Consider the following 12,272-nt stretch of genomic DNA (forward strand, 5'->3'; position numbering starts at 1 on the left):
AAATTGAAACGGAGGGAGTACTTGTTTTCAAATATGTAAATTTTATTTTGAAAAAAAAGTTAAAAGATTATATGTTCTAACACACTGTCAAAATTGAGAAAGGGAGTATTTGTTTGTACTTTTATTCCAAAATAGAATAATAATGGGTTCAGGGTACCAGTTAAAAGCATGTAATTTTTGGTATGGAATGGGATATTGATTCATTGAATTTATTTAGTTGAAATAAATGTTGAAGCTTTAGGAAATATTATTGGCATTTACTACTAATACTTAAGTAGTATATGTACATTCATTAATGTGTACGAAATTGTAGTGAAAGATAGAGTTGTTGTTTTGACTTTCAAGACAATAAATGTGTCAGAAAAGAGAGAGTACATAATGAAGGGGTAATGTATGTATTATTGGCATTTACTACTCTATCTTAATATTATATTGGGTTTTTCTCTTTTTAGCTGTTACATTATGTATTTGTTGCCATTTTTGGGAATTCGTGATTGGCATGCACCCTTTAAGTTACTTTGTGAAAGAGTGTTGGGTTCTTGTAATTTTCTTCATAATTTGTGGTTGTTACTGCTCCATCATGCTTATTCGTTTCCGTTATTTCATTTTTCATACTGCTTTGAATTGCTTGTCCTTATGCGGAGGGTCTACCGAAAACAGCCTCTCTACGTCCCAAGGTAGGGGTAAGGTCTGCGTACGCTCTACCCTCCCCAGACCCCAGTTTGTGCGATTACACTGGGTATGTATGTTGTTGTAATTTTCTTGAATTTTGATTTTTGGACACCCTCTTTCATTTCTACTTAAAGAAGAAGATTAGGTTTTTATTCTTTATGTTCTCGGGCTTTTTATGTTGCAAGTGTTAGCAAAGAGTCAAATTTTATTATGTTGATGTATTAATTTTATACTAGTTGTTTGTGGTTTCACTAAAGAATTTACTTATGGATTTGGTTCATCTGCAATTGTATACATTGATCTGCTGCTGTTGTGATTGTGATGTTTTTGTAATAGCCAATTACATTATTGATTTTTGTATTAAAGTGAGCTATTGTGCGTTGTGGTGCTTGTTGCATTTGCGAATTTGGTGTTATCTTTATTGATTGCATTCAGTCAGTTCTTGTTTTACTATTTTTTTTTTTTATAGTTTTATAGTGATAGAAGCTGAAGAGAAGGACTCACATAAAAAAAAGATATATATTTATGTTCATTTTGAGGTTGCTGTTTAATTTTTATGCTTCTGCCTCTTTAGAGGCGTTTATATACTGATAGAAGCTGAAGAGAAGGACTCACATAAAAAATAAAAAAAAATAAAAAAAGATACATATTTATGTTAATTTTGAGGTTGCTGTTTAATTTTTATGCTTCTGCCTCTTTAGAGGTGTTTATATACTGATAGAAGCTGAAGAGAAGGACTCACATAAAAAAAAGAGATATATAGTTATGTTAATTTTGAGGTTGCTGTTTAATTTTTATGCTTCTGCCTCTTTGGAGGCGTTTATATGAAAAAGAAAGCCAAAACGATGTAGATTGTCTCCACTTTTTGTAGAAAGGCAAAAGTGATATAGAAAAGGTTTCATATTGATATAGTATTACAACTCATACTAGTCAAATAGATATTTGGATAGATGTGAGATCATTTTGATTCCTATCGTTGCTTTGTTATGTCCTTTGAGATTGTTTTTTTCTGTTTTTGCCTCTTCCAATCACTTGTGTCCTCATCTTCATATGTTTGTTAAGAAGAAAGTCTACTTATTCTGGATTGTGCAATTGTCTAGGAAGGTTTAACTTGGGACTCGCATTTAGTAAATACGAGCTTTAGCTCAATAGGAATGCCCCTTTTTTGGTGATATTTATTGCTGTGTTGTTGGCTTTCCCATTATCTGCACCTGAAATCTTCTACATTGACATGTAACCAGACCCATTCATCTTCTGTGTGCAGTGAAGTGGCTGAAGGAGTTGAATTTCCTGAGGCCAGGCATATGGAACCTAGTGGTTACAGAAAGGGTAACAAAAGGAATCTTGTTACCGTTCAAAATGGTAATCATAGCCCACTGAGTATAGATGAGGAGCTGGATCCATGGACCGCTTGGGCATACAAACCTCGTACTATTACGTTGTTGCTTATTGGTGCAGGTTTCCTCATGTAAGTTGCTTAGTCAGCAGGCTCTATAAATCAATGTTTATAAATTTTAGGTATTACTTCAGTCTTGACTGATTTGTCATACTCCGGTGAAGCTCTTAAAAGGTTTCTAATTATTGTTTAGTCTTTTCTGGTTTTCCTAAGGGTCCATCTTGAATCCTGTTTCATCAAGTTTAATTATCTGCATGCTGTGTCCATTTTTTTTTTTTTTTTTTTTTTAATATTAATGTAGCAAGAAATTGAACTATAAAATTTTGATGCTTATTTTTTTATCCCTCTTATCTGAGGGCTTGCATTTGGACCCTATAGTGTCTCGTGAAATGGAGATACAACCACTTCTGTTCCTGGTTTCAGCTCTCAATCTGGTTTGGTTGTCCTAAATCTTTTATTATATATTAAGGAGAAATAAAGAAATGATGAAAGAAAAGCAAACCATATAATAGCAATCCTGCTCTTCAGACCCCCATTTGACTGGACCAGAGTGCTTATAATCCATATAGAAAGTTTCCCCTGTTCAAATGAATTTTGAGGGTAACATGTCTGTGACAAACAAAGCTTATATGCAGCTTGTTGATCCAAGTTTCTGCTAATTATATGATTATTACTGATCTGCAGGACACCTATTTATTATTTAAATTTAAAAGTAGTAAGCTTGCTCTGCAGAAATTCTTCTCTTATGATCTTTCATAGGATGTAGCAGCATTAATCCTCCAAATTTTTCAACATTAATTGTACTTGCATTGCTTACAGTTCGAATTCCCTAATATATGTTGGTAGTCGTACAATTATTTCTCTTTGTATGCTGCTTCTGTTTCTGATCTCAACTTACCTTTTTGACATTGCACTCATCTTCAGAATTATAGATCAGTATTTGAGCTGGAATTTTGTATAGACCTCGGGTCTCATTGTTTCTCAGTTACAACAATTGACTTTACCCCCTTCCTATTCAATGCGGATTAGGAAAAGAGAACTATCTAGATAAGTCTATCAAATTGTTGATAAAAAGATTCATTATGGATATAGTTGTGTCATCTTGTGGTGCTCCTTGCCTCCTTGGTTTCTGTATTCGGATTGCCAACTTTCATTCCATAAATCCAAATTGTCAGGGATCTGATCACTTTGTTGACTCTATTGTCTATTTCTTCGTCTTTTAGTATCAAAGGCAAAGGAAAAATGATTAACTTTTCCTTTTTCCTTGAGAAGTGCTACTTGGCAGTTCTCTTCTTTGAGGAAAATAGAAGGTTGTTTGCATATCTAACTCTCTTTCTTTATCAAAAATTTGGAAAAGAAGAAAAGATAAAACCTTACACTTGGGCTATGAATCCTATCCCTTTCTTGTTCACGTTTTTCTAGGATTTCCAAAGTTTTTAAAGCTAATGTGATTTAGTGTTTGACATGAAGTATATATATGTATGTTTTGACTTGCTTGTGCATCACTGTTTCAGCTGGGCAAGTGGAGCTCTTGAACCGCAAAACACTTCCTCCAGTGATGTTGCTACTTCTGTGAAAAGGTGTACATTTTAAGCATGTTTTTATTCAATCATTTCTTAATTATGTAATGAGAAATTGAAGTAATTGCTTTTGTTTTTCAATTGTTAGGGGCATTTGGGCAATGGTTGCTGTTTATCTTGCCTACTCTCTGCTACAAGCCCCCTCCACGTAAGTTGTTTCCAACATTTTGTTTGTCTAAGAATGAGCAGTTAGATATTTTTGCGTATTTTTGTGTTGGACTGTTTCGATGTCTCTTGCCTTAAAAATGGAGTTAGTGGTTACTGGTATAAATGTCTGCGTGTTCTCTCTTCATTTTTACAGGATTCTTTATGGAGCTTCTTTTACTCACTTCTCAACTAGGCGAGTCCAGGAAGTCGTGTTCTTAAATTTACATTTCATCTTTGAACTTGAAGTTGGAATTTTTTTACCATGTAATTATAAACTAACTTGAATTTTTAGTTTCCTCTGGCCTTGAATGTGTGGTTGATAGTTCACCTAATTTCCTCTTTGTGGATCTCCATGAGCAAATTTATGTGGAGTTTGTGGCAATAGCTTTCTACCCACTTAATATTTTCTGTACTTTCTTGCAGGGTACTTATTAGACCACATCCTGCCATTTGGCGCCTGGTTCATGGAACAGCTGTGATTTATCTTGTTGCTTTGACATTTCTACTTTTTCAGGTGGGTTGGTATGCAGCGGTTATTTTTTCTTACCTTCGTGTTAATGAACCAGTAGCTTTTGTTTCTCACATCTGTATTTTCTTATGATATTTATTCATGTGTTATTGCAGCCATTTAATTATATTCTGAATATGAAAACTCTGTTCCTTTCTTTTCTCAGAGGCGAGATGATGCTCGGCAGTTTATGACATTTCTTCATCCTGATCTTGGCATAGGTAAGGATTTTGATCTACTTCTTGTAGAAATTTTTCGTGGTTCAGTTCATGCAGGTCTATTCCGCTTTGTAGCATAGCTAAAACCGATCTGACTTGCTATGCAGAACTTCCTGAAAGATCTTATGGTGCTGATTGCAGACTCTATGTACCTGAAAATCCCACAAACAGGTTTAAGAATGTTTATGTATGATTTCTCCTTGCACTCCTTTTACCTCTTCAATTTTATTTTATTTTATTAGTTTTGTTTCGCATGTATCTATTGACCCTGGTAAAGGTAATAGTCTGGATTTTGAGATCTCTCTGAGTGGTGTATTGCTTTGTAGGACACATTGTTCGATGAGTTCGTTCTGGCTCATATCTTAGGGTGGTGGGGCAAGGCCATTATGATACGTAATCAGCCTCTTTTATGGGTCTTATCTATTGGGTTCGAGTTGATGGAGGTCAGATCCTTTAAGGCTTCTTTCAAGTGCTTTAATCAGCCGCCGTTCAATTTTAAATATAACCATTTTAGGTAAGTGGTTAACTGATTGTTTATTTTGTTATAACTTATCTTTACACTGCTGTTTTTCAGCTTACTTTCCGCCACATGTTACCAAACTTCAATGAATGCTGGTGGGACAGCATTATTCTGGATATATTGATCTGCAACTGGTTTGGTAAGAAACTTGAAGCCATTTTCTTGGGCTCTTATGATTTGGACATGTTTATGTCAATTTTGTATCATATGCTTCATTATTTATCGCCCTACTGTACTGTTACATACATTTAGATTTGGTAAAGTCTATCATGCATATGTTCCATATTGCCCCCCTCCCCCCTTACTATTTTTCTGTTGTAAGTTGATTGAGACTCAGTTGATTCCTGCGCTGTTTGGATCATGTAGATTTTTTCTACATGTCACCTTTCTCCATCTCATTCCTCCTCCCTAATAGGGGAGGCTGTCAATAGCAAATATGACATTCTATCTGAAGCCAGTGTTGTCAAAGGCGCGCTTAAGCCCTGAAGCGAGGCTTAAAATGCGTTGAGCGCTTTACCTCGCTTAATGTGCGCTTCAGTGTCATCATTAAGGCTCTAAGACATACTTTTCGTTGCCAATGAGCCTCTCATGAAGAGGCGACACTAAACAATTGATATTTCACTTTCATAATTGTTTTTTTAATTTCTCTGTCCATATCTTTCTTATTCATGCTGATAACTTATTAGTATTGAACTAAACATATATATTTTTATATTTTCTCCATTTGCACCTTTTTCGTTTAAGCCCACGCTTTATTTGCGTAATGCACTTAAAGCCCCAACAGACCTTAGAGCTTTTTGCGCTTTTCGCTTTGATAACACTGTCTGAAGCAAAGCAAAATATGATGGCTGAGTAAAATAACTATGTTATCACGTGTATGCAGTCTTTTTCTTGTGTATCGTGGGTCATAAGGTTAAATTTCTACTTGGATCGAAATTATTTTAATAGCAGATGACTATGAATTATTGTTGTTTACAAAAGAGCACTGAGGTAATGGCTTGTTGTGACTGATCTCTATATGAGGAATGAAGTTATGTTAGTGAATGTGTCACGGATATGGATTCCAGTGTTGGGAATGAGATGGAGGTGGACATCTACTATACAGAAGTTTTGAATTATTTTAGGACATGGTCAATTTAGGGATAGTTTCGAAGATGGAGGTAAAGATCTTGCCATCTTGGTTGGAAGAAAAACAGTTCGTGAGACAGAGAATATATCACATTTGTTTCTTCAAATACTGCTGTTAGCAAAATTCGAAAGCTGAGTTAAGTATCTACGTTATTATGTGTATACAGTCCTTTGTTGTACATCATGGGTCATAGTTAGAAACTTAGAATGCTATTTGGACCGAAATTATTTTAATAGCAGATGAACATGAGTTATTGTTGGTTACAAAAGGTTACTGAGGTAATAGCTCTTTGTGCATGATGTCTATTACGATGGATGAATTATGTTAGTAATTGTGGCACGGACATGTACTCCCATGTTTGGTATGAGATGGAAGTGGACATCTAGGGTATGTTCGGTATGAAGGAAAATGTTTTCTTAGAAAACAAGTTGGTTTCTTACTTATTTTCTAGTGTTCAGTAAGTAAGCAAGAAAGCATTATCCCAAGAACATTTATATTTAATCTAGCAAAACACTATAGGGGTGGGATAGGGAGTTGGGTTTGGGGGTAGCGGGGGTGGGATGGTCAAGGGGCGGGGGCTGGGGACGTTAGGTGGGTGGGGAGCAGACAATGAACTTGAAATGTCACTTATGGAACTTGTTTTCCCTACTTTCCATTAGGGAAGTCATTTTCCTCATTTTTAAGGAACTTATTTTCCTAGAGAAAATGTTTTCCAAAATATTTTGACCAACCGAACATAGAAAAATTTGGTGCATGATTCAATTTAGGGATGATTTAAATTTATTTGAACATGTTTTGTGTGTGCATAGTGTTGTATATAACATATTATACATGTGTTGTGTGTGCATGATGCGTAGTGTTGTATATAAACATATATATACTGTCACAGCACATTGATAGCTATATAAAACAAGCTATAAAGATCATGCTACATCCGAGCAACGATGACATTCAGATAATTTATTTTGATGATTATATTATGGACTCATATTATTGAATTGGGGATCAATTGGCACATTTAGTGTCATTCATGTAAGCCAAATTTCAGGAACCAGCCTGAAGATTTGAGAAAAATAATTTAAAAAAATTGAGATCCCTGTTGATGGTGTCCAGGCTTCGTAGATGTTGTTATACTAGCATACATCAATACGATACTTGCATGTTAAGTGAAATTACAAGGGTGTAAGTGGTTGCAAGAAACAATTAAAACTTTATTCGCTGCATATCTAGCTTATCTATGGTATGTCTGGTTATGGTTTATTTTGTCTTGTTCTTTACCTTTTTGGTTTCCTTTAGGCATATGGGCTGGAATGCGTACTGTTCGATATTTTGATGGAAGAACTTATGAGTGGGTCAGTATAAGCCGACAGCCAAATATTATGGGCAAGGTGTGTCCCTTTAACTGTATACGGTGACTGTTATCGGATTTGCATGTTCTGCTTTCTCTACACTTACATATAATTCTCACCATATATTTAATGCTTTTGGTGTTTAGACATGGTAATGCCACAACATGTGAGCAGTTTGCCGATAAAACTCTGTAATTGCAACTAGTTGTGAGGACTATATACTATTTTTCATTTCGGCTAGTAGAGGGGTCAAATGTTAGCCTCTTCACCCTGTAATTGTCCTGCTTTATTCCTTTGGGAATGATCCCTGATAGTTAACTACAAATATAATGGAAATACATCACCTTTTAAAGGATAGGTGATTGTGATTGTCGGATTTAACATCTATCATGGTTTAGAACACAAATTGTTCAGGGAATATGAGCTGTACTTAGGATTTCAAATTCTTTTAGTTAGATTTTGGATCAAGATCTGCAAAAACGCCTCACATCCAGTTACTCTGCGTTCTGGACTTCAAAAACATTCATCAACTAGTGTGGAATTGAGACTGTGCTAGTACTTCTAGTTGGGTACGCTTGGACCTTCTGACACTATAGACTATGTTTGACTTCAGCACTACAGTTCTTCCCAAACCTTGGAGGCATATGAAAATTATAATTTGACAGTCGTGTCAACGGTTTATTGTTAGACATTTACAGCTTCCTTTTGGTTTTGTAGGTGAAGCGAACACTCGGTCAATTTACACCTGCACATTGGGATAAAGATGAATGGCATCCCCTCCTTGGTCCCTGGCGATTCCTTCAAGTATTCAGTCTCTGTTTTGTTTTCTTGACTGTGGAATTGAATACATTCTTCTTGAAGTTCTGTCTTTGGATTCCTCCCAGAAACCCTCTGATAGTGTATAGGTTGGTTTTATGGTGGCTACTTGCTATACCAACAATTCGGGAGTACAATACTTACCTACAGGACAGGTACTTTCTTACCTATTTTATTACATGAATTATAATTTGTAGTATATTTTTCTTCCATTGCATCACTTTTTCCCGATACTCCACATTTATATGCAGGAAACCAGTTAAAAAGTGGGATCATTTTGCTGGCTTTCACTAGCTATATGCATTGTTGAACTCCTAATTTGCGTCAAGTTTGGACATGGTCAGTACTCCACTCCGTTCTAAGTTGTCATTTTGGTGGCGTCTCATCAATTTGTGTATTAAAAGTTAATCTCATCCTTTTTCTGCTGTCCTTCAGGATTGTTTCCCGACCCCATGCCCAAGTGGATAGTAATTTTTTGGACATGCACCGGCGTTGGCCTTGTGATATTTTTGGCTGCATGGTCATGGCAATTACACCGTACAATGAGGAAAAAGCAGCAATGAGTTCTTGCAGTAACTCCATTCTTTATTCCTTTGTGTTATTTCGGGTAACCAACCCTCTTGTATATACCAAATACCTTTTTAACTGTACATGTTTTGTTCCTAGGTTAGGTATTACAGTTGAAAAATGTAGTAAACCGCGATTCTTTATCTTTAGTCACAGGTCGGTAGATGCTTTATTTGTGCTTATCTCAGTTTGCAGGCTCGTTTTGAAATAATTTTTTTTACAGTGTATGTTGAAAGTATTGCCAAATTTAAATTTCAATTCTATAGCCAGGTTATATTTGCTCTCTCCTCATTGCAGTTGGACTTTATCATTCCCATACCAATTGTGTCTACTTCACGTGTGATGACGTAGGTCTCTCAAAAGTTAACCATGCATACTTGTAGATTCTATCTTTTTCTTCCTCATGTACTTCTTGTAGAGTCTTATCTCATTGTCCCCTTCAAGGGATATTGTTCTCTCTGAAGCATCGAGTCTGACTGTATTACGTAAAGTTTCTAAGATCTGCCTTAGCCAAAAGGAAACACAGTGAATTAGGAATAAAGAGAGTTGAGACAGTTTTGTAAAGTTTGTACTTTCAAGAATCTTTGATGAAGTATGTTGATTTTGGTTGTTATGTCCTTTCAAGCTAAAATAGCTCTGGTCTACTAACAAGGATGTGGTGGGATGATTGGGATCCCTCCACTGTTAATCACAGGTTCCTGGTGAGAAATTTCTTGATAGGGAGCAGCTGACCCAATAGTGGCCCTCCTCGGCGCTAATTCGAATTAGTTGGGTCAGTGGATTTCAATATGACGTGTGGAACAGTTCAAACACATGCGAACTCGACCTTCCCTAGGACATAAAATTGTGCGGTAAATGGTCACTTTTTCTTCTTGATGGCTTAAAGAAACAGTACTCATAGGCCCCAGTTAACTTTTTCCATGTCCTCAAGTTATATAAGATTTCTGTATAGTTTTCTGTCAGTGGGCAGTAAGATGTTCTTGTTCACTTATATCCGACTTCTTTTCTCATTTGATGCTATGCTGTGCATTATAAGGAAGCAAGATTTGCCCACATGATGGCAATGAGCCCAGGACGTTGGTCTAGTGGTTAGAGCACAATGATGCATGATGTGTCAGTCAGTCACTCTTGCTTTCTTCTGGTGAAAGTTGTGCATGCCATTGCCTAACATAAAAAGATGCAACTTTTGGATCCATTTGATCATTAAAGACGGAGTTCACTATACACTATCCCTTTCCTTCAAGTGTGACAAGGTTTTATAATGGAAGAGCTTAACTTCCATATATTGACGATATATATTTTTTCTCTATCAAGTAATTTTAAAAGTAATTCCAGGTAACCGAGTATCATAATAAATGGAATTAGGTACTCGAAAAGTAAAGCAACTTTCTATATCATGTTAGATTACACTAATAGTTTAAAATTCACTACATTGTGAGTATAAGTCAAAGCCATAACTAATTCATTCTGGAACAATACATGGGTAATGATGAACCCCAGCAAATGAGTGTTCTAATAGTCAGTTTTGGAACTCGCCTTTGGGGCTCGCTCTGGGCCAGGGCGCTGGCAAAACGCATCGAGGTTCACATGTGGGGCTTAGTTCTGTGAGGTTTACGCTAAGCAGGCTTAATGCTTGGGGCTCGCATAACAGTTCTTACACAAATTATGTAGGAGCTGAGATCTAGCCATGGTTCATTCAGAAGCAAGCAATCAAAGAGTTCCATGTAATAAGAGAGAAATTGGACGACACTGCTAAATAGTTTGTGAAATGACTTCAAGGTGATGTATTTCTATCAGATTTCATTCATTCATTGCTCTTTCTATCCACCCCTTTACGTAAAATCGTATTAATTAGCTTGTCGAATTAACCAAACACATGAGAAAAACCATACAATTCAATAACAATACAGGAGACTTTTGTGTTGGAAGCGGAAGTCGGATAAACATGGACCTATTTAGCCAAAATTCCAAAAGTTGCTATTTTGTTTCAATGTTTTCAGATGGATTTCCAGATTATTTGAGAAGCACTTTTGTCAGTATTGAAATAACAGTTATATCTGGTCAATATTTGCAAAACGTGCGAATTGCCCTTCTTTTGGGATGGTCTTTAAATTTTGTCCCGCAAATTGTTGGTCTATAAGTTTTGCCCTTCGCCTAAAATTCATGGATTCCGGGTTCAAATTCCCGTTCAGTTAAAAATTTTAAAAAAAATCGCAAGGCAGAGTTTGAATTTCGCTCTGCCCCCCTCCCAAGAGACTTTGTCTTGAGGTATATATTTTATTTTTTTACTGTTCAAGGCAAACTTTTAGTTATGCTTTGGAAAATTTTGTTTTATAGGGCATATTTTTAGTTATCTTAACTTTCCTACGAGATAACTAAAAATTTGCCTTAGTAGGCATTTGGACATGCGATTTCATCTCTGATTTCATCTCATGGGATGAAATCCCAGATCATCCAAAAAAGTAGGATTTCAAAAAAAAAAAATGTAAAATTTGGCCTATACGTTTATATTTTGTAAAAAAGGACCCATAAGTTGGTAGATATATTTACCAATCATGTTTACCAATCATTTGTATTAAATATTAATCTGCAAGTTGGTAAAATATATTTACCAATCATGTTTACCATGTGGGAGGATTATATTAAAGAGTAGTTACATTACCATTCATGTTAAATTTTTCTTTTTATTGAACTAAAGTTTGATCAATTGATGTGTATTTTTTAGAAAGGCCTTCTAGTAGGGTATTAATTTTATTATGAACTATGATTTATTCATTTGGTAAAATTGTATAAGAATTGAAAATTTTTTGATGGTTTTCACAACTTGTGGGGTTTTTATGTTTATAAAAAAAACTGTAACTTAAGAGATCCAAATTGCATGTCCAAACATGATATCATCTAATGATTTGATTTCATCTGAGATGAAATCATGTCCAAACGGCTCCTTATAAGGCAAAATCTATGACTTAAGGAAAAGTTAACGCCTTATGGGCATACTTTTGGTTATGCCTTAGCTAAAAGTCTGCCCCATAAGGCACAACTAAACTAGGGCAATTTGCAGGATTACCCTTCGCTAGGGGTGGTCTTTAATTTTTACCCTTCAAAATGGCGGTCTTTAAATTTTGTCCTTCAAGCAGAAATTCTGCCTTCAGGCAAAATTTACATGGCACAGGCAGAATTTCTACCTACGCGTTAAGGCAGAATTTCACTAGGCAGATTTGGAAAATTCTGCCTTGAGGCAAAATTTTGCAAAGTCTGCCTTGCAATTTTTTTTTTTTTTTTTACTGAGCTGGAGTTCAAGCCCACAACCTCGCGGTGTTAGGCAAGGGGTAAAACTTAAAGACCACCAATTTGAAGGGCAAAAATTAAA

At 35.7% G+C, this 12,272-nt stretch overlaps 1 protein-coding gene across 2 annotated transcripts; it reads left to right on the forward strand.

Moving 5' to 3' along the window:
* Positions 1-412: 412 nt before the first annotated feature.
* LOC132059939 (CDP-diacylglycerol--serine O-phosphatidyltransferase 1-like) lies at positions 413-9,187 on the forward strand. 2 transcript variants are annotated; one of them, XR_009415818.1, is made up of 13 exons: positions 413-677; positions 1,937-2,140; positions 3,583-3,648; positions 3,737-3,796; positions 3,950-3,988; positions 4,219-4,309; positions 4,470-4,524; positions 4,629-4,708; positions 4,848-4,964; positions 5,096-5,180; positions 7,467-7,558; positions 8,237-8,674; positions 8,771-9,187. XR_009415818.1 is itself a non-coding variant. In XM_059452781.1 (13 exons), exons 1-13 carry the CDS (start codon positions 463-465, stop codon positions 8,896-8,898), a joined length of 1,536 nt encoding a protein of 511 aa, XP_059308764.1. In that variant the 5' UTR covers positions 413-462; the 3' UTR covers positions 8,899-9,187. The 2 variants fall into 2 exon arrangements, 1 of the variants encoding a protein (XP_059308764.1); XM_059452781.1 differs by lacking the exon at positions 3,950-3,988 and having other exon boundaries at positions 8,237-8,501; positions 8,597-8,674.
* Positions 9,188-12,272: the final 3,085 nt, after the last annotated feature.

The sequence above is a fragment of the Lycium ferocissimum genome, chromosome 6 (assembly GCF_029784015.1).
Source record: "Lycium ferocissimum isolate CSIRO_LF1 chromosome 6, AGI_CSIRO_Lferr_CH_V1, whole genome shotgun sequence".
NCBI classification, from domain to species: Eukaryota; Viridiplantae; Streptophyta; class Magnoliopsida; order Solanales; family Solanaceae; genus Lycium; species Lycium ferocissimum.

Bases quoted from the DNA above. Each gene is read 5' to 3' on its own strand.
- LOC132059939 (XM_059452781.1), top strand. From the start codon at position 463: ATGTATTTGTTGCCATTTTTGGGAATTCGTGATTGGCATGCACCCTTT. The intron at 3,649-3,736 runs GTGTACATTTTA...TTCAATTGTTAG, and splicing joins GTTGCTACTTCTGTGAAAAG to GGGCATTTGGGCAATGGTTG. The intron at 7,559-8,236 runs GTGTGTCCCTTT...TTGGTTTTGTAG, and splicing joins AGCCAAATATTATGGGCAAG to GTGAAGCGAACACTCGGTCA.